This window comes from Leishmania major, chromosome 3 (genome assembly GCF_000002725.2).
Source record: "Leishmania major strain Friedlin complete genome, chromosome 3".
NCBI lineage: Eukaryota > Euglenozoa > Kinetoplastea > Trypanosomatida > Trypanosomatidae > Leishmania > Leishmania major.
Genome location: NC_004916.2, coordinates 131,094 through 152,500, shown reverse-complemented (window position 1 = coordinate 152,500; position 21,407 = coordinate 131,094). Strand labels below are relative to the sequence as shown.

At 63.3% G+C, this 21,407-nt stretch overlaps 5 protein-coding genes across 5 annotated transcripts; all 5 read right to left on the bottom strand.

The window, feature by feature from the left end:
* Window positions 1-2,367: 2,367 nt before the first annotated feature.
* Window positions 2,368-7,479, bottom strand: LMJF_03_0450 (conserved TLD domain protein; the record flags this gene model as incomplete). The annotated part of the gene is made up of 1 exon (XM_003721673.1): window positions 2,368-7,479. One exon carries the CDS (start codon window positions 7,477-7,479, stop codon window positions 2,368-2,370), a length of 5,112 nt encoding a protein of 1,703 aa, XP_003721721.1.
* Window positions 7,480-8,291: 812 nt separating this feature from the next.
* On the bottom strand, window positions 8,292-8,627 carry LMJF_03_0440 (putative 60S acidic ribosomal protein P2; the record flags this gene model as incomplete). Its single annotated transcript, XM_003721672.1, has 1 exon — window positions 8,292-8,627. The coding sequence occupies one exon, from the start codon at window positions 8,625-8,627 to the stop codon at window positions 8,292-8,294; it is 336 nt and encodes a 111-aa protein (XP_003721720.1).
* A 615-nt stretch (window positions 8,628-9,242) lies between these two features.
* LMJF_03_0430 (putative 60S acidic ribosomal protein P2) lies at window positions 9,243-9,578 on the bottom strand (the record flags this gene model as incomplete). Its single annotated transcript, XM_003721671.1, has 1 exon — window positions 9,243-9,578. The coding sequence occupies one exon, from the start codon at window positions 9,576-9,578 to the stop codon at window positions 9,243-9,245; it is 336 nt and encodes a 111-aa protein (XP_003721719.1).
* Window positions 9,579-10,621: 1,043 nt separating this feature from the next.
* LMJF_03_0420 (conserved hypothetical protein) lies at window positions 10,622-15,772 on the bottom strand (the record flags this gene model as incomplete). The annotated part of the gene is made up of 1 exon (XM_003721670.1): window positions 10,622-15,772. The coding sequence occupies one exon, from the start codon at window positions 15,770-15,772 to the stop codon at window positions 10,622-10,624; it is 5,151 nt and encodes a 1,716-aa protein (XP_003721718.1).
* A 2,908-nt stretch (window positions 15,773-18,680) lies between these two features.
* LMJF_03_0410 (putative MFS transporter) lies at window positions 18,681-20,732 on the bottom strand (the record flags this gene model as incomplete). The annotated part of the gene is made up of 1 exon (XM_003721669.1): window positions 18,681-20,732. One exon carries the CDS (start codon window positions 20,730-20,732, stop codon window positions 18,681-18,683), a length of 2,052 nt encoding a protein of 683 aa, XP_003721717.1.
* Window positions 20,733-21,407: the final 675 nt, after the last annotated feature.

The window sequence follows — 21,407 nt, the reverse complement described above, 5'->3', positions numbered from 1 at the left end:
GCAAAACAAAAAAAAATCTGAAGCCAAGCTAATATATATATATATATATAGATAGATAGGCAGTTAGATAGATTATATATATATATAGTTAGATGTATATATATATATATAGATATGGAGGTATATATATAGAGAGAGGTATATATATATATATATGCATAAAGCAGATGGCTATCTATCTATATAGGTAGATAGCCTGTTAGACTGATGGGTAAGACCAACGAATTCTGATGCTTCTGAGAAACTCTAACACACACGCACACGCATACACACACGCACGCGTACACACGCATACACACGGCAAGCCGATGGGTTGGGGGATAGTGCGTGTGTGTGTGTGTGTGTGCGTGTCGGTGTAATCCAGCAAGCGAAGAACAAACACACGAAAGCAGCACGTCCGTGAGCCCGTGATATTGAGTGGGAGAGAGGAAGAGAAGGAATATGTAGCGTGTGTGTATGTAATAGATAAATAAGGGCCTGCAAGGTGGTGATGGTGATGGTTGCGGTGGCGGTGGCGGGGGGGGGGGCTGTTCAAAAAAAGGAGGGAGGGGGTGGAAACTGTGCGCTGCGATGCGTGACGCCACCACCCAACACCATACCCCTCCCCCGTTTCCGTTCCGTCCCTCTGCGTGGATGGTGAACTCTATCGATGGAAAAAACAACAACGAGAAGCAAATGATGGAAGAGTAGACGACCAGCGGTCCAATGAGAGACGACGAAGAAATAGACGACGAAGAAGTGAGGCGACGCGCAACGCAACGGGCCGCGGGGTGGTGGTGTGCGGGGGTGTCGTGAGCTGTGTTGGCAATGACGAAAACGGACGGGCACCGACGCGGCCACTGTCGCGGTTGTCACCAAAGGAAACGACTGTAGATACGACTGCTTGACTGTGAGGTGTCTGACAAGGGCGTGGGAGGGGGGAGGGGGGACGGTGAGGGAGAGGGAGAAGGTGAGAGGGCTCGAAATCTTCAGCCCGTCGCACCCCGTCAGAGATCGATCGATACAAGACCCGACTAACGAACCAGTGATGGCCGATCTACCTATTCGGTCCTCTTCCGTTTACTAAAAAAAAAAATAGGAAAGAAAAACGAGATTATGAGTTGTGGGCTGTGCCACGCACGCGTTTTCTCTCAGCTTTGTGTGTCGTTCGCCGGTGACACTTCTGATGCTGTATGGGGTTGTGAGTGAGAGTGTGTGCGTCTGTGCGTGTGAGCAGCGCTGCTTCGGTGTGCGTTGAGGTGGCGAGAGTGAGAGGGAGGGGGGGGGGCGCGCGCGCACGTGCGTGGGGGAGACCAGAGAAATCCAAAGAGGCAGAGAAAGAGAGGGAGGGAGAGAGTGTGTGTGTGTGTATGTAGAGCATTTAGAGGGAGTACGAGAAGGGGCGGGGACGGCGGGCGGGGAGGAGGGGGCATCGATCTGACGACACGCAGGCCCATACAGGCAGATACCCCCCCCCCCTCCACACACACACACACACACACACCGACACAGCAGCTGATGGAGTCGGTGCTCGTGTGCCCCTGCGTATATCATGTCTCGTAACAGGATCCGACGTCGTCTTCTGTTGCGTATTCGTTTTCCATCTCCCCCTTGCTAGAACGCATACCTGCACACACACATGTGTGTGTGTGTGTGTGCTGTGGTCCGTTGTCCCGCTCAGCGCCGTGCTTGACTCCGTGCCCACCGCGCAGGCCTACAGGCAAGCGCACGCGCGAGAGTCAGCGCCGCTCGTGCCGAGCACACGCACCGGATGCAGACCAAGTGAGCGAGTGAGTGAGCGAGAGACAACGAAAAGGAGTAACCGAGAACAAGCAGCTGCAGCAAAGGAGGAAGAGAAGGAGCCGAAGCCAACCCGTGGCACGCAGCCACGAATACTCGGGGAACACACTCCTCATCTGCATACACACATGTGCGCGCGCGCACACACACGCACACCCGAGGAGAGAGCATCATTGAGCCATGGATCATAAAAGAGGGAGAGAGGCGACGGCCGCGGCGGTTGTGGCGCCCATCGTGGTGGTGGAGCGCGAAAAAAATGATATCGGGATACCACAAAACAGAGCACTTGCGCCGGAGAAATCCCCACGGGAAGCAGCGCCAACAAAACACGTAGAGAGCGAGAGAGAAGGGAAGAGAGGCGCTGGTGATGCGGGGGATGTGTCGAGGGTAACGGAAGAAGAAACAGCATCACTTGCCTCGATAGAGATCACCAGAAAAGGTCGGTACCAGCGCTGACTTCAGTTGCATGCGTGGACGCATGCGGTCGAGGTTGGTGGGCCCTTCACATCGCAGACGAGCAGACATGGTACCCGCAGTACGACGTACAGCCGCAGAGAGATGCGCGAACACGCGCACTCACAGAACGTCCTACGCGTCCATCACAATGACCTCCACATTCAAGACGCACAAGCTTTTCTGCCGCCTGTGCACGTCGCTCTCGCCATCGGCACCGTCCCCGGCCGCCTCGCACGGGGTCGACACCCAGGTGCTCAGCGGCGGCGATGCGAACGTGGCGCACGCGCTTGTCGCGCCGTGGCAGAGGGTGTCGTCAAGGTAGATGCTGCTCCCGCCCTCACCACCGCCGATCACGATGGACGTGGCGCGGCAGTTGATGTACTGCGTGTTGCTGCGAGTGGCGCGGTGCACACGGAGCTGCGGCCCCGCTGAGGCAGCGGACGCGCCGGACGCGGTCGCTTCGCCCTCGACAGTGCCAGGCACGAGCAGCTGGAACACAAAACAGTCTTGACTGCCGTAGTACCGCCGCGACTCGAGCCGCAGCAAGTCGGAGAGGAAGGCACCAACGAAGAGTTTGTTGCGGCGACGGTGGCGGCGGCCGCCATCATCGGCTTGCCAGCGTGCTTCCGGCCGAGTTGTAGAGGAGGACGTGTCGGCGTCGGCCCAAGCCTCTCGCACGCCGGCGTCATCCTCGGAGAATTGCAGCGTTGTCGACGCCGGCAACTCCAGAACGAGCAGCATCGGCTTGGAGTCCGACAGCGTGGTGGTCACTGCAGAGTCGACGGCGTAGCCGGAGAGGCCCTGGCGCTCCACCTCACGGCGGCAGTTGGAGAAGAGCGTGCTTAGGCTGACGCCATGCATCCGCGTACTGTAGATGACGCGCCATGGGCTGTACTGCTGCAGCAATGGCAGCTCGTTGTGCAGCAGCCGCCGACACGCACGCGACAGCACCGACACGCCGGGCGCACCTGCGGCATCGTCACAGCTGTAATCGTTGTCACTGCCGTCACCGTCGTCGCCACGCGCCTGCTCCCGCTGCTGCAGAGACTCCACGAGCTGCCGCGTGCTCTCCTGCGTTTCCACCGACGTCGTTGTGAAGGCTGAGAAGTCGAGTGAGACATCGGGTGTGTAGACTGGCGGGATATCCCAGTCTACATCGAGCAGCATCCCAGCCGCCTGCACGTCTCCGTGCATCGCTGCCGCGGACGCGGGCGCGGTGTCCGTCGCAGCGGTTGCCGTTTCCCTGGACGCGGCTGACGCAGTAGTGGTGCCCGTAAAGTGCCTCCTCAGATCTTGAACAGGCTTTCGCAGCTCCTCATCCGTCGGTATCGTCAAGGTGCGCGTGCACCACAGGTCGGATAGAACCGTGTGTGCTCGCGAGGACGGTGGCGGCGCGGATGGCGGGGGTACGCCACTGCACCCCCTCGCGTCCAGCCCCCACACATTCACCTTATCCTGCTCATGCGCGACGGAGGCGTGCCAAGGCCGAGCACCGACAAGAAGCAGGGACGGGTCCGGCTGCACCGCGGACATGCCTATCGTCCTCGGTGGTACCACCGCAGCGCCAGCTGCTCCTGCAGCCCTTGCGGGGGACGATGGCAATGCCGTGGCGGGCAAGCTCAGGGGGTAGCCGCCGCGCTGTGCATCCGTCAGAGCGCGTGCGTAGTAGCGCTGCGTCTCGCCCTCGCGTCGTGAGCGCCACTGCAGCCACCACCCATCGCCAAACCGATCCCGCATCGCCGTCTGTAGGATGTGCAGGGCTTTGTTCAGCTCCTTCCCTACAAGGTCAACGTGGCTCGCTGTGACCGGCTCCAGCGTGTGCAGCTGCGGATACCGATACAGCAGTGCGAGTAGCCGCAGGCTGAGGGCCTCGCTAGGGGATCGGCTCTGGAGGTGGGCGGCTGGCGTGTGCACCACCGTGGCCGCCGGTTGCGGCGCCGACGGTGGTGCTTCTTCTTGGCTTGCAGGCGCTGCGGGGGCGAGGTAGAGGTCGCTGACGGCGTCGCCGAGGCCTGTCAGTTCGTTCTCTTCAGCCAAGAGCGACACCGCGATGGACGAGGAGGACGGCAGCATCATTTCCGCAGCACCCACCCCCCTCGTCTTGAGCGCGCACCCGCGGCTTCGACCAGCCCGGCACGGAAGCGACACAGACGGTGCGTCGCCGTCGGGCCTGCCGGGGTAGGCGCCGGTCGTGCTGCGGGCGTCCGCCAAGCTGCTGTTGTTGCTCGTGACCGTTGCGGGTGATCCAGCCGACCACGGCGTCGCCTCCCCGAGCTGCACTCGTTCTTTGCTGCCACCGTCCCCCGCCGCCGCGCGATGCTCGCGGCGCGCGGCGGCGAGACGCTCTGCATACCCGTCACCGCCTTCCCGTCCCAGCAGCGGATCACCGCCGGGCGCATCAGCCATGCTGAAGGACGGTCGCACGTCCTGGTGGTGATGCCTACAGTCGTAGTTGCAGTTGCCACCGCCGCATGACTGCGGGGCCACACCGGCGTGACCACGGTTGCCGAGGTCGCGCCAGTTCACCGCCGTTTTCTTCATGAGGCCGAAGAGCTCGCCAGCGACGCTCTGCACGGAGGCTGTGATGGTCGCGGATGCCGATGTTGGTGCAGCGTGTGCGTGCAGCGGTGGTGTCCTCTGCGGCGCCGCTGCTGCTGCTGCGTCAGGCAGCCGCGTCCATGCGCGGCGGCGTTCCTTCTCCTCATCTGTGGCGCGTCGTGTGCGGTTCGGATGACTCGGGATGGACGCGGCGGCGGCGGCGGCCGCTGCTGCCGAAGATGATGGTGATGGGCTGCCTATCCCAGCCTCCTGATGGCGCTCTGCCGCGTCCACGCCGCGGCACCCCATGACACCGTGATACACCTTGCTGAAGAGGTAGCGAGTGGAGTAGTTGAGCGTGCTGCTCAGTAGGTTGCTCACGAGAACGAAGGGTAGCTCAGGTGCCAGCAGTTGCACCGTCACGGTGCTGCTGTCGCCGTCGCACGGGGGCGGGATGCCATACGATTCGAGTGCATAGAGGGTGAGGCACCGCCCATTCGTGAAGGCGCAGACAACCTCGTCGCACGCGCGGCGAATGGCACGGTCGGTGCGCCGCCGCTGCTGCTGACGTGAAAGCCTGCGCGATGCATCTTCCGCACTACCCCCACCTCCGTCCGCCGCCAGCGGTGACGGCGCGGCGGCGATGCCAGAAGCGAATTCGTCCAGTCCGCCCTCTTCCAACAGCAGCTGCTGGGCCCGCTTCGTTATGAAGAGTTCTATGAGGAGGTTCGCAATGATGAGCAGCTCAGACAGCCCGCCGTTAGTCGTAGTCGCGGTGGTGGAGGCCGTGGTGGCGGCTGCCCCTCTGGCCGCAGCTGCTGCGTCGTCTGCTCGCTGCCGCTCCTGCTGCTGGCCGTACTTCCACTGCTGTGTCACGAGAGCGCTGTTCAGGGCGTACATGACGTAGAAAACGTCTTCGGCGGTCTCGCAGGCGATCATGAACCCGCAGAGGTCACGCAGCGCGCTCGTGCGGCGTGCGAGGCGGCGGACAAAAGTGGCGAGGGCAGCCGTTCGTGTCTCTGCATGCATCGCTGCTGCGTCGTCGCCCACACTGCGCTCCTCCGTCCTCGACTGCGTGGCAGCCGTCACCGCATCCTTGTCCGCGTTGCCGACCTCGAGTTCTGCCGGGCCGGTGAAGCACGCGGTCAAGTCAGTCATGGGCAGCGGCCCGCCAACCTGAGCAAGGGCGGAGAGCAGGATCCCTTGTCGAGGTTGTGGCACAGCTGTGCTGGAAACGACGTGCTCCTGCTGCGCGCCACTGGAGTGGATAGTCTGGCCGGCGCCTCCCGACGGGCTTTCCGTCGCTGCTGATGACCGCGACACGTCTGCGGCGCAGCTCTCTGCCAACACCGCCGGCCAGCTCAGCGCACAGGCGCGGTCGCCGCTCTTCACGCTCTCCTCGGGGGGCTCTCTAAAGGCAAAGAGCCTTGACGGCGATGGCGCCGCCGCCGCCGGCTGCTCATGGCAGCCATCGGCAGCGGCCTCGCCACCGCGGCACAAGTCTTCGTAGAGTTTCCACAGCCGTCGCACGTCCATGACGGAGAGCCAGTGGTGCGCATCCTCGATGAAGCCCTCGTTCCACAGTGCGCAGGCGACGTCCCAGAGGAGGGTCGCGAACAGAAGCGAGAGTGAGGTGGAGAAGGGCGCAGCGGCCCCCAACGATGGGGCGGCGTCGCCGTTGCTGTTCGGGCTGCCAGTCGACATGTCCCTTCTTCCGCCAGCGGGCATCGGTGATGCCGCTCCGGGCGGCGAAGCGGTCGGCGACGACTTGAGAGAGGGCAGCAGAGGCAGAACAGCAACGGTGCTCATCGACGGGGAGTCGTTGGCTCCCGTAGCAGACGGCCAGTGGCCAATGCTGGCCGCGGAGGTAGTGCTCGTGACGTGCCGACGAGCAGCTGCCCCGCCGCGTGCAGGTGATGATGCTGCCGCGTTAGGTGAGCCGGTCAGGGGTACTTTGCAGATCTTCTCCAGTGTGGCGATCGGCAGCGCGTCTGGGTGCACCTTGGCGAGCAGGCAGGCAAGCCACCGTGCGGTTGCGGTGTCGTACCCTGGCGTCGAGTCGTGTGCTGTAGGCCTGGCCGACGACACCGTTGAGGCGATGCTGGCGCCGTCCCGCGCCGCTGGTGTTGTCCAGACGTGCTGATGCCGCTGCTGCTGTTCACGTTGCTCCTTTTGTTCAGAGTACGTGCACTCCCCTTCGTAGTCATCTTCGTCCAAGCCAGGCGGCAGAAGCGTGCCCACGCTTACCAGCGGATCCACCAGCTGCTCGTGTGCTGCACCAGCGGAGAGCGGACAGTCGTGCGGGCCAGTGCCTGCAGCGCCGCCGCCGGGGCCGCTACTTTTACGGCCGTCATCGCCGGCGATGTGAGGGGGAGCGGTATGAGCGACTTTGCGAGTCTCGTAGCCCATCGCGAGCGCCAGCAACACGAGCTCCTCCAGCAGGAAGCACTTGCGGAAGATGATCTTGATGACGAGAGCGTAGTTGTTCGCGGCAACGGTCGCCTTGCCGGCGGCCGCCGATGCGACGGCGTTGCGAAGCGAGAGCTGCAGCAGCTGTGTGTCGGTCAGCTGGGTGGCCACCGGGGGCGGGGACGCCGTGGACGTGGAAGCCCGACTGGGCGGGCGGCCACCAACAGTGATGCCCGGTGGCACTGCCGCGGTTTCGGCGGCGTCACCACCTGCTGCGCCCGTGGGCAAGCGCTCCATCGCTGCAGCGAGGGTGCAGGAATGGTCTCTCGATGTCTGCGCGAGCGGCCCGCGAGGCTGTAGAGCAATGCGCTTGCTTTCCCTCTCCGGGTGCTGATGGTGATGGTGGTGTGTGCCGCACTCGATGAAGCTGGCTCAACGACGACGCAGCAGGCGCCCGTCAGCCTCCGGATGCGTGAGGAAAAAAGTTTATAAAGAGGCACCGCACGCTTGTTTTTCTTGTGTGTGTAGGTGGGTGGGTGGGTGTCTGGGGTAGTGGAGCGTGGTGGTCGCTGATCGGTGAGACCTATGTGAGCGAGACGGGAGAGCAGAGAAGAAGCGACGACAGCAGAGATGGAGACGCGCACACACCCGCACAGATGTGTAGGTGAGTGTGTGTGCGTTCGACTTCACCACATCAGCTCCAGCATTGTGTCGAAGCCGTCAGTCGAGATTGGGAGGGGGGGGGAGGGTTGACAGAAGCGCGGGCTGCGGGTAGAGCGTGCAAGAGAAGACAGCACCGTTGCCCTCCCCCTAAAAAAAATTCAGAGTTGAGCGACACACCCCACCTCCGATTGCCACCGGGTCGCTCACGCTCTCTGGCCCGCGATCCCGCTTCGTTCGCGGAGCGAGAGCTAGTGGTGCAAGCCATCACCCCGCCATCGGACGGCGTCGTGCTGGTCGTTAGGGCTCGCAGAGGAAAGAGTAACGCACGCGTAAATGAAATCGGAAAGAAAACAAAAGCATCGACACACACACACGCATACCCGGGAGTCGCAGAACATCAGGCAGACAATCACGTGCTCGCATGTGTCGGTCATCATGCGGGGCGCTTAGTCGAACAGACCAAAGCCCATGTCGTCGTCGCCCTCCTCCTCGGGCTCGTCCTTCTTCTTGTCCTCCACCTTGCCGCCGGCCGCTGCAGCGGAGGCGGCGCCCGCTGCCGGAGACGGGGCGGACGCGGCCGTCGGGGCCTGCGCGGCGGCGGCCGCCATCAGCGTCTCCACGGACTTCTTCTCCAGGAAGCGAGCAAAGATGATGGGCAGGGTGGGGCGCATCTCGACGCCGGCAGCCTTCACCGCCGCGGCGATGTTCTCGGCCGAGGTGGGTAGGCCGGCATCGCTCAGCATGAGCGCGGCGTACGTGCACGCGAGGGTCTCAGCGGACATGGCGATGATGGACAGTGCGTGGGGAGGGTGTTCCTGCGATGACGTGCTTGTGGGAGTGTGGTACCACGTGTGCGTGTGCGCGAGACAGACATTATGAACACAGAGAGAGAGAGAGAGAGAGATCCGTATTTGTGGGGGGAGGGAGTGAGCGATGAGGAGGGCTGGGGACATCGAGAAAGTTGCGCATAACAGTGCGGGGACACCTGCGCTTGCATAGAAAGACAGGGGCGAGCACGCATCGCACGCGAGCGAGGTTCTCACAGAGGCACCCATGTCGACATGCAGGGCCATGCCTGGACGTCACCGATGTGCCGGACAACGCGCGCACACGCTGCCGTCGTTGAGTTTGTGGAGGTTGCGTAGGTGGGGTGAAATGACGAAAAGAAACACAGCGAAGAAGCGATGGTGACGCGCGCGGCGACGCCTTGATGCGATGGCATTCATCGAGCAGGTGCGAGAGCAATCAGCTCTCGCTACTCGACACGTGATCAGAGGAGGGGGGCGAGGCAGGGATCAGCCAGCGCTTCCCGTTCCTCTTGTCCCCCCTCTCTTTCTCGCTCCATACCCCCAAACAGAAGATTGTCCCACGAGCTCGCAAGGAGACGTGCACAGCGCTTAGTCGAACAGACCAAAGCCCATGTCGTCGTCGCCCTCCTCCTCGGGCTCGTCCTTCTTCTTGTCCTCCACCTTGCCGCCGGCCGCTGCAGCGGAGGCGGCGCCCGCTGCCGGAGACGGGGCGGACGCGGCCGTCGGGGCCTGCGCGGCGGCGGCCGCCATCAGCGTCTCCACGGACTTCTTCTCCAGGAAGCGAGCAAAGATGATGGGCAGGGTGGGGCGCATCTCGACGCCGGCAGCCTTCACCGCCGCGGCGATGTTCTCGGCCGAGGTGGGCAGGCCGGCGTCGCTCAGCATGAGCGCGGCGTACGTGCACGCGAGGGTCTCAGCGGACATGGCGATGATGGACAGTGCGTGGGGAGGGGTAGAGGGGGGCAGGAGGGGGGGGGGCGCAGAGATAGGGCTACCTCAAAACTGCACGTGTTGTGAAGAGAGACGAGGTACGAAGGCGAGGGATGTGGGCAGGTGCGTGGAAGAGGGAGCCCCCGCCCGTTGACGCGTAGTTGTGGGTCGCAGGTGTGGCGGTGGCGGCAATAACCGAGGAAGGGAGAGACAGTGGCAGAAACAGAGATGCACACATGATTCACGAACGAGCGGACGGACGGACCTGGACAGGGTGGTCGAGGAGAGGTCGAGGCGGCATCCCAGAAGGTTTACGCACACGTGACTGCACGCAGATGAAACGACACACGTACGCGACGATGATGTACGGCACCACCCACTGCGCCTCCATGGAGTGTGTGTGTGCGTGTGTGGGGGTGATGATGGCCGCATCGAACAGGAAGACGAATCTGTGCTGACAGGTTAACCGTCACGCAGTCGGTGTGCTGGCGGCAAGAGATGAGGATACACCCCCTCCTTGCCTCTCGCCTCCAACCCGCAAGAGGGCTTACACGCCAAGCACCACCAGCAAACACGTCAGATATACCTCGGCAGTTCGCCTCTCCCCTCACACAGTCGCTTGCTGAGCTGTTCTGTTCGGTTGATCGTATATGCGCGGGACCGGGGGCGGGGGGGGGCAACGCGTACATCACACGCGTTGCGCCAGAGAAGACGGCGCGACAGAGGCGGGGGTGGGGTGGGGTGGGACGAAGGCGAAGACCCTCAACAAAGAAGATGACGCGAAACAACAATACATTAGCCGACCAACCCAAGAGGCCAGCGCAGGCTTGCGAGGGAAACGGCTGCGTGCATGTGCGCGACCCGGAAATAGGGGGCGTCAGTCCGCGCGCGTGCGTGTACGTGTCCTGACGTAGCGTCGTAAAGGTGATCCACTGAAGCTGGGGAAGGGCAGTAAAACGAACAAAATCAGGCCAACACGTAGCTGAGCAACAAGCGGCGCTGCACTGCGGTCCGCTCCGCCTCGTCCCGGTACTGCGTCACGGCGATGTTGCCAGGGATGACGATAGCGGCGACACCAATGTCGCCGAAGGGGTGGTGCCGAGGGTGCTGTGGCCGCTGCTTCCACTGCTGCTGGTGCTGGTGCTGGTGCTGGTGCTGATTGTGGACGCGACACAGCGCAGGATGTTTACATTGCAGAGGTTGTCATTGGTCTCTGCACCCTCTCCTGCACTGTCCGTGTCGCTATCCTCGCCGTCGTCAGAACTGGAGGTCGAGGTGACGGTGATGAGGCCAGCGTCCCTTGCGCGCAGTCCAGGCGGCAGCACGCCGTAGAGGTAATCATAGCAGCATCCAGCGCTGTCGCTGTGGGGGCTTACAGCGTGCGCGCCCTGTTCCTCCTCACGGACGGCCGCGACGCGTTGCGCCAGTCCCGCCAGAAGAGCGCCGACGCGACGGACATCGCGACGGTGCAGAGTGTAGCCACTGCCCGCCTCACAGACATCGAGAAACTGCGACCGCCCGCCAGGAAAGCAGGTTGCTCTGACGGTGGCGCTGTCATCGGCCTTCGGATGCTGCGCCGCGACTTCGGCGAAGTTCGACGCCCGACAACCGCGACCATGACAGTCGCTCGTCGGCTGCAGCCAACGGCGAATCAGCTGCCGGCAAACGCCCTGCCAGTCGGGTGGAGGCGCGGGACAGGGAGGAAACTGCAGTGTGCCTGCTGCTGCTGCTGCTTCTCCCGCGTCCCCTTCAGCGAGAAGCTCCAGGGGCGGGATGCAATGCGGCGGGGGCGCCGTCTGCTCCGTGGGCGACACGCCCACGACGCCGTCCGCCATGCCGCCGGCGGCGTTGTGTGCAACACTCTGCTCGTCTCTGTGACCGGGCCGCGGAGCGTGGGCGAATGCCGGCGCTGCCATGTATCGCGATGCCGTCATAGTCTCGCCAACTCGCTCGATCTCGTTGATGCTGTCCAGACCGCTGTTGGCGCACCAGCGCGTCGTGGCCGTTGTTGTTGTCGTCGTCGTCGCCGTATCCGCGGTGAAGGCAGAGCTAGAAACGCTCTCCGGCTGCGGGGAGCGGGCGGTGGGGGGGTGCTCGTCCGCGTTTGCCGGTGATGGTGCCCACCACCTCGGCCGAGCGTCTTCGCCACACGAGCCCGCGCTTCGTAAGCTGCCCCATGACTGCGGTTCCGGCCCTCCCACAGCGGCGGAGCGGGCACGCTTGCGTCGGTGCCGCGACGACGACGACACCCCGGAGTTAGGCACATCCTGCCGGGCTCCATTTGGGAAGGCGGGGGTTTGTGCACATCCGCGGCCACCGTGGCGCACGCTTCGCCCTTCAAGCCGCAGCAGCTGCAGCAGCATCAGTGCGTACGTGATGCACTGATCCGCGGCCGTCAACGCATCCATGCGAGCTGCGGGTGCTGCCCCTGTACCGCTGCCGCTGACGTAACCCACCACAAGCGGCAGTATGTATTCTGTCCACAGACCATCCACGGTAGCCTGTGCTGAACGCAGCTCTGGCAAAGGCGATGCAGCGTCATGATGGCGGGGTGCTGCCGTCGAGGGCTCCACGCCCGTTGGCTGCGGCCGCGGTCGTGACAGCAACGCCATGCCCTCCGCGTCGCTCAGCTGCATTGCACCGTAGCACACAAGTCCGAGGAAGACGCGGTAATACTCGTGGAACCCTTGCGTCGCGGCGCGCGACCGCGTTGCTCGGATGCCGCCGGTGATAGCGTTGTGGCTGTGCGCGCCGCTCGTCATGATGGCCGTGCCGCCGCCACCGCGATCGCCGGCGTTTCCCATCACGCAAGCGCAGGCGCCGCGTAGCACCGCCTCCGCCTGGTACATCAGCAGCGCCGTCGTGTCGAGGAGCGGCGGCATCAATGTCAGCAGCTCCAGCAGCGCCAGCATGTCCGTGACAGCAGCGAGTTTCGATGCGGACTGCCGCACATTATCTGCGACCGCGTGTGCGTCGAGAGGGTGGCGTAGTACCCATTGGAGCGAGTGCACGGTGGCGTAGTTGACGTGAGTTGACCACTGCATGGCCGCGGCGCTGGCAGTAGCGTTGGTGGCCAGGGAATGTGCGGCAGGGGTCGACGACGGTGACAAACACCACCGCTCCCACCGCTGCAGAGGCCCGTGAGTGAACTCTGCGACGCCTCGGTAGATCAACGCATGTGGCGGGAGCACCGACGCGGCTGCAGTCGCGGCTGCCAGCACTGCGCGCGAGTGAGCTGAGCAGCCATGGCATTCGCGCTGGTCGCGGTGCCGCTCGCGCGCTGGAACAGGAGCCCGCTGATGCGCACAGGCGTTCTCGTCACGCTCCTCGGCACACATCCTCTTCAGCAGTCTCGCACTGTTGCAGAGGTTGTCATGGGGCACGGCATCGTTGCGGTCGTTCGCACGTGCACAGATGAGGTCGAGCACGACGCCGGGATCGTGGGTGATCAGGAACGCGTGCAGTCGGTTCGCCAGGCCGGCAAAGCACTCCGTCATCCACGCACGGGCGAGGTGGTGCACAAGATCCAGCATGGAGGGGCAGCGGGCACGCCACACGCCGGTGGCAGCGACGGCAGTTGTGGTGGTGGCCACATCGCCGTCCTCGTCTTCCCTCGCGCCGCCGCACCACGGCCGACTCAACAACTCGCTCAAATCCTGCACATGCAGCGGGAGGCGATCGCGGACATGTCGGCAAAGACGCTTGTTGGCCGCATCACCGAAGATGGCCTCAGAGAAGACATGGAACTGATGCAGCACGGTGGCGGGATCTCGAGAGAGCGTCGCGGAGGAGCGTGACGTGCCGCTGCCAATGTGCAGCTGACCTCCTGCGTTGTATGCTGCCCTTCGGACACTGCGGGCTTCAGTGTTGCCTCCCTCCGCCGTATCCATGTCTGCCAGCGCAGCAGCAGCAGCAGGAGAGTTGCCAGCAGCGGTCGCCTGGTCGAGGGCTCGCGCGATCACCTCGATCAGCTGGAAGGCACCCGAGGTGAGCGCGGCGAGCATGCGGACACTCGTCTGCGCATCCGGCACCCACGCAGGCCAGGAGATGCGGTCTAGCGGCGCCTCTGGGGCAAGACCGCAAGGGTCGTGACGCGGGCTTGCCAGGCAATCGCGAGACGATTCGCACCCTTCGGTGCTCTCCTTGGCGTGGACGAGGGACGCGGCGTGATTCGTCGCGTATATCTGAATCCCCTCCGTGTACGCAAAGGCCGCCACCCAGCATGGCGGTGGATCATCTCCCCGTGAAGACCCGGGCTGTGGATGTGCCGCTGCAGGCCCCGGTGCGCATGTCCCGCTGAGTCGAGGGCGGCACGCTCCATCCTGTGTCCACTGCGCTGCCCCCTCTGGTCGCAGATGTGCTCTGATGTGTGCTCCCAGACAGCGTGCCAGCGCTTCGGCCGCCACCGGTGGGAGCGTGGAGGTGTGCAGCAACCAGGGAAGGGTGATCCTCAGCTCCATCGACTGTGGCGGCACACACGCGTCGGGGGCCGGGACGGCGGGTGGTCGACGGCGCATCACGGGCAACAGCGAAGATGGTAGCTCACCGAACGGTTCATGGCGATGAACTGCCGCGGTGGCGGAGCTGCGTGAAGGATGTGCGCCAACGCCGTCATAGCCCCTTGCGCCTCCGTGCTGGTGCTGGCCTGGCCGCCCCGTGGCCACGACGGAGGAGGACACAGTGATGGGGGCCACAGAGAAATGTTGGGCTCGTTGATCGAGCGCACGCCCGCCGCCCTGCACACTGCTGCGAATGCTCTGCCCAGAGCTCCTGCGGCCTGCGAAGGCCGCGCCGTCGCCGCCTGCATCACCATCATCAGCCATGCCAGTTGCGCCGCCGTGGTGCAGAGCACTCGGCGCCATCCCTCTCAACGGTGGAGCAGCGCCCCAGTACACCCGTGTCACCACCGTGGCAGTGGGCGCTGAGCCGTGCGTGGACGCCATCGCTATGGGTGGACGATGATCACGGCAGGTGCCCACCGCAGCAGCCTCTTCATCGTCTTCCGCGTCGATCACCGCGTCGATCACCGCGTCCTCGTCCTCCCGAGCGCCGCTGCGGCCCAGAATGCTGCTGTCCACAGTGCTGCTGAGGTGAGAAAGGGTGGTGGTGCTGATAGGTGCCTGCTGAAACACCGGCCCTTCACCATCGCCGTCGGCACACCGCGCCGTCGCCGGTAGCGACAGGCTCAGCGGCTCATAAGCTGTCACGCACCAGCGCGGAGACGACAGCAGCGACGTAGGTGCGCCGTCCGCATCGGCCATTGTCACCCCTGCGCGCGGCGGTGTGCGACGCCACAGAGCGACTGGGAAGCCGTCATCACCGTCGCCTGCGTAGTCGGGCGGCGCGCTGTCTGCGCCGCCGTCGCCAGTTGCGAGGAGTAAAGCTGATGCCCGCCGACGGGGAGGCGCCGTACGAAGTCGCACTTGGCCGCGGTTGCCGCGTGCCGCGACGCGCGTGATTGGTGGACTGCCCTCACATGTCAGCGTCGAAAGCGCGTTCACGCACCTGGGCAGCCACACCCGCAGCGGCTCGTCGACCGTGCGCTGACGCGGCGTGGCTTGGCTGGACGCGTTCGTCATCGTCATGACCCGCTGCCCAGCTTCCGCGATGCATCTGTGTGAGCGAGTCGAAGCTTTCGAGAACAGATCCTCTTCTCCCGCCGTAATGGTGCGCTGGTGCGTCGACAAGAGCGCCACGCGCTGCTCCTCTCCGATCAGCTCCTCGTTAAACAACTCCTCCAGCGTGCGCGAGGTTGATGGTGAGGGTGACCGCGGTCGTCGCTCTCGTCTTCTGTGGAAACTATTTTCTGCATCATCGCCACAGACAACCACCTCCGAGTTTGTGAGCGCGTCCCGCGGCGGTGGTAGCGCTGCCCTGCCGCTACGGTGCATCGTGCGCGCAGCTGAGCGCACGTGGGACTCCTCGGAATTCGGATGTGGCTGCTGCGCGTGCGATGTCTGAGTGTGGACGATGCGGGGGCTTTCCTGCACCAGTACCGTTCCATTTTCGCCTTCCTGCACACCCACCATCCACACTTGTGTGATGGCCGGCGTTGTCATCGGCGACAGCTGTGCCGCAACGTCGCCGATGGTCGGCTCAGCAAGTTGCATCGGCCGTGCCGGACGTTGCTGCTGCTGCTGCTGAATGTGATGCCACAGACCCTGCGAGATGGCGTGCAGCCTCGGCATAGCGCCCGTCTGTGCGCGTCTGTCTGTCTATCTACTCGTCCGTCCGTCGGCGTGCGTTGTTCGTGTAGACGTACACGTACAAAAGACAGCGACGACTCTGTGTATCTAGCGGCTTGCCTCTCTCTCTCTCTCTTTCTCTGAGTGTGCGCGCGTGCGATGATGGTGCGTGGCGTGAGTGTGTATGCGAAATCGGTCTATGCGTACGTCCGCATGCGCGAAAGAGAATCTGTTGAAAATATCAGTGATTGGTGATTCTATGTGTCTGTCTGCGCGTGCGCGTGCGCGCTTGCGAGGAGCTGTGCTGCTGCTGCGGCGGCGGCAGCAGCAGCGGCGGTATCGGCTTAACTCTTAGTGGCCCTGCTCGTATTCGTCCCGCTCTTGCGATGAATCGATCGGTCGTCGAAGGTTTGTGTGTGTGTGTGTGGCCGTTTTACAGAGCAAGTATAAGCGTGCGTGTGCGTGGGATGCGGTCGTGGCAGGGCAATGCACACACGGTCGTAGCACTGCCGCCCCTCCCCTCCAGCGACCGCACCAGAGAGAGAGAGAGAGAGGGAGGGGGAGGGGAAGAGAGAAGGGGCATCCACCGAACAGGAACGAAGAAATGACGTCTCGGCATACGAGGAGGAGGTGAGATGGGAAGCCATTTCATCGAGTGATGCACCTCAGCCGGCGGGGGTGGGGCCCGCTAAGAGTTGCAGCGAGCTACCTGTGGGCCCCGCCTATAGCACAACCCCCTCCTCTCCCCTTCCCCATCAAGCGTGCGACCATCACGCCCTTTTCGTTTTCTGCACCTGCCTCTGCCGCAGATCAACGGCAGAGCAGGCGCCGATCATGTATTCGCGTGCGTGTGTGTCTGTCTTTCGGCCTGTGTGCCCTCAGCGTTACTTTTCCGAAGAGATGCCCTCGCGCTGATGAACTGCGCTCCTTCATTATGGGGTCCTTGTCTGCGCGCACGCGCTCCACCACCTTCCATCATCGTCAGCATCTACTTGCTGGAGACGCAGGCTGAGCGAAACACATGGCCACAAGCAGATGCGCCGCGGCACCCTCCCTCCCTCCGTCCCTCCTGAAAACATGTACCCACCCACACACATCCACGAAGACACCAGCGGCGGTTCCGTGCGCTCAGGAACTGCGCAAGCGGAAAGAGAGGGGGGTTTCGACTCGGTGCCAGAGAGTCGAAGTACTGCGTCCGTCGACGAGCACAGGAAAGAGGCCGTTCATAGACAGAGGAGGGGATATGGGCTCCATACACGACCCGGCGCGCCGTGGCGTGGACATACAGAGAGAAACATGGGCAGAGAGCGAGAGCGAGAGAGACGCCCCCCCCCCTCTCCTTCACCTACCCACCGACACACCTTCCCCCCCCTCCCCCCTGAGAGAAACACAGCAAATCGTCGAAAAAGACTACGTCGGCATGGAACAGACCCCTACCGACATCGCGAACACCACTGCCAGCGGGATGCCGCGGGAGGCGATGGCGGTAGGGGTCCTCGCAAACAACGAAACCGAAGAACGGCACACACAAGCACACACAAAAGAAAACGTGACAGAGAAGACGAGAACGCGGACGGAAGCACGGGACACGAGCTCGGTAACCCAAAAGACGCTCCAACGACGCACACGCGCAGTAAGTGCCGGATACACAGGTACGCCGTCCGTGCACCATCGTGCGCCGAGGGATGATGTAGACACACGGAGACACGCCCCCCATTTCGCTCTTCTGCTAAGCGGCCGCACCAGACAAAATGGAAGGAGCGAGAGAGCGAGAGCGAGAGAGAGAGAGAGAGAGGCGACCTGCGCGCGCGTGCGTCTCCGAGTACGTCCACAGTAAAACAAAAAAAAACAACGAGGCGGAGGAGACGCTACACAGAACACATGCAGACACACACACACACACACATATATATATATATACACATATGTATACATATCATGTAATCCAACGGGACGAGACGAGAAGGGTGAAAAGACGCCGGCCGGAGGATGTGAGGCGGAAGGGAGGATGGCGGTGGTGCCAGATGGCCGACGCTTGAACACCCACATCCACACCCACACACAACTCCGCCGATGGCGCAACTTCGGCGGTGTCTCACAAGGCGGGCATGCCATGGCATGCACACACCACCCCATGCGAGCAACAAACATCACACTGGAGATAGGAAAGGAAGGGGGTGGGAGCGGGAAAGGAATTCAAAATGAAGAGACCAGAAGAGGGGGAGAGCGAGGGCCGCGCCGAGTCGAAGACCGTGAGGGGGCGAGGAAGCGGACGGGGTGCCTGCGTGTGCCGGGGTGGGGTGGGTGGCGGACGCGGAGGAACGCCTCTCGCCCACGCGCTTGCATGCACATCGCTCGTTGTCGCCCGCCCGCCTGCTCTCTGCTCCGCCTAAATTCCCATGCAGGCAACAGAAGGGCCACGGCGCGGTTGGGCCGTTGACGGTTCGGTGGTGGGTGACGGTGGGGTGCACGCTGAAAAGCACCAGCGGCAGAGAGCCAGCGAATCGTCGGATCGTTAGACGCCGCTGCATCGCCTCCGCATGGGTGTGCAGTGCGTGCCCCTCCCCTCCTCCCCCTCCTTCGCTTCCACCCCCTCACCGCCCCCCCCCCCTTCCGCCGCTCGCACCTTGTCCAACACACACACACACACACACACACTCATCATCATCATCATCATCTCTCTCTCTCTGTGTGTGTGTGTGTGTGTGTGCTTAGAAATTTAGAGTGCCACTTCCCCAGAGAGCTGCATCTCCCGAGTTGGTTACCCCTCCCAAGAGGTGCAGCGTGACGGCGAAGATGGCAGGAGCCGTGCGCGTCTGGCGAAGAGAGAGGTGAGAGGGCGAGTCGGAGACAAGCGCGCGCGTGGGCGGTGAGTGCCATGTGCGGATGCGCCCTCTGCAGCTCTTGCTGCTCAGGCCTTCTTGACTTCTGTGGCGTCACCGTCGTGGTGGCTGTGGGCGGAGTTTCGGTGCGTCACCGGCGGCGGCGGCGGCACCGCTGACGCGCCCACGGCTGCGCCGTCGACGCCGTGATGGAGACAAGCGCCGTCCATGCCCACCGCTACCGCCGCCGCCGACTGCAGGCGCATCTTGCGCTGCTCGAGGGCCTCGGCCTGGTGCTTCTCGTAGTCCGTGCGCTTCGTCAACGGTTTTGTGAGGAAGAGGGTCACGCAGCCGATAAAGGAGACGACGGTGGCGCCGATGAAGGTGCGCAGCGCCTTGTTTTCCGTGGGCGTGTCGGTCAGCACTTCCCCAAAGATGAGAGTGAGCAGAAAGTTCGTCAGGCAAGCGGTCCACGTCAGAACCGGTGCGGACGTGCTCTCCGCCATGGGGAAGGTCAGCTCCACAACGTACTCGAACATGAGCGGCATCATGAAGTTCTGGCAGATACCCGCGACACCGCCCCAGAGCACAAACACAGCCGTGACGTAGTACTTGCTGTCTTCGTGCACGGCGGGGCCGAGGTGCAGCAGCAGCGTGAGCAGCACCATGACAAGCACCACCATCACGGAGAGGGCGCACAGAAGCAGCTTGTAGCGGCGGCCATAGCGGTCCACGAGTGGCATAAAGAAGGGGCAGACGACGGTGCCAAGCACGAGGTTGAGGAAGCCGATCCAGCCGGCCATGGCCTCGCTGATGCCGTACGGGGCCAGCATCTGCGGCAGCACCGTCGCCACACCCCAGATGAGACCCAGCTCCGCGGCAGAGCTGATGGCAAGGAGAATGAAGGACCAGTTGCTGCGGAACTCGCGAAAGCAGTCCATCAACACGGAGAAGACGTTCACCGGCTGCACCTCCGGCTCTTCCCTCTCGCTCTCCGACTCTGCGTCCTGGATCTCGTCGATGCCGTGCTCCACCGCGGCACCGCTGCTGCTGGCGCACTGGTTGCCCGCCGCCACCGCCGCCAAGTCGCAGCTGCCCTCCTTGCAGGCATCCGTCAAGCCGGCCACGAGAGGCTCGTTCTTGCTCTTGGCGACGCCCCTCTTCTGCACAGCATGCGGATGCGGTCGGTTGTCGGACTCCTCTTCATCCTCGTCGCTGTGCCGGCGGTGCAGCACGTGATCGAGCGCGCGCAGGCGGCGCTCCTCGCGGTTCTGCTGCCGCGCCGCGACGTGGCTGGCGGCGTAGCGCGGCCTCCGTGGAAAGAGAAAGACGACGAGAGCGAGCACCAGCGCCGCGTAGACGAAGTGAAACCAGAAGAAGTTGCCGAAGTGCTTCTTCGACTGCTTATCCGGACCCACAAAGAAGGTCGGGACGAGGACGCCAATGCCGCACCCGAAGTTGAGCGCTGAGGACATGACGGTGTTCGCCACCATGCGCTCCTTCTCCGGGAACCAGCGGTTCGAGATGAGCGGAGGCGTCGCGATTGTGAGCACCTCCGTGAAGCTGTTGGAGACCTGCGCGAGGTACAGCAGGGCCGCGTTGGGCCACGCGTAGAGGGCGATGATCTTCAGCAGCGCACCGAGCGCGTTCGCCGCGGCGGCAATCAAGACGCCAATTTTGATGCCGGTCACCTCGTACAGCTTGCAGCTGAGAAAGACGATGACGACGTAGGCGATCACGTAGGTGGTGGCCAGGAAGTTCACTTGGGTTGCGTTCATGTGGAAGTACGTGCGCACCTCATCCACAATCGGCGAGAAGGCGATCCACTGCATGGCGTTGGAGATGGAGAGCAGGCAGAAGATGGGCGCCACCGCGAAGCGCCACGGATCACCGCGCAAGCGGTTCTCCTCGCGCTGCTCGATGTGGAGGAGCGCGCGGGTCTGGGCCGGGTGCAGCAGCGGGTCGGCGTTTTCGTCATCCATCGCGGCGACGAGCGCAGCATCGTCGATGTGGTTCTCCTCCTCCCGCAACGCGAACGCCAGCACTGTGTTTGATGGCGTCTTGGGTTTCACAGACGCCGACGGCTGCTGCGCAGCATCCACGGCTGCGCGGCGGTGCGGCTCTTTACTGTCGAGTGGCATTCGCCAGAGAGGGAGTACAGGCGGGCGCGGCGGAGATGGCTATGCGAGCGCCGTGCGAGCGCGTGGCCGTGTTATTCGTTCCTGAAGCGAGGGAGAGAGAGAGAGAGAGTTAGCGACGCGGCAGCGTGACGGCGGGAGCTCGGCGACAACGGGTGTGGGTGTCACAGGCGTCGATGATCCACCAATGTCAGGCCCGTTTTCCTCAAACAGCGAAGTGCGTTGCGTCCTTGTGTTGTTTGTGGGCGCTCTTCGTGAGGGAAGGGGGGGAGGAGGATGATGATGATGAGGAGGAGGACTCGGTGACTTGACGACGTGTTCGACAGCGAGGGGGGATGGGGGAGGGAGCGGGGGTGAAATACACAAGCTTGTGGGCACGTGTGTGCGCGTATCACTTATGTCAAGCCAGCAGGAGAGGGAGGCGTATGGGTGTGGAGAAGGGGCGGGGGTTGGTGAGGAAGGAGGTTTGAGGCGCTCGTGAGAAGGATGGGCAGGCCGAGAACACAACCACACGTATAGGCATCTATACATGTAAAGACATTCTCGTCTATGTTCGCTGCGTGCATGCCGAGCACCCCATTACACATGCACGCGCACGCACCATAAGGTCCACGCACCGAGACGCGAGGTGAACTGCAACGCAGCGTGGCGGCTGCGCGCGAGCAAGAAGGAACGAAA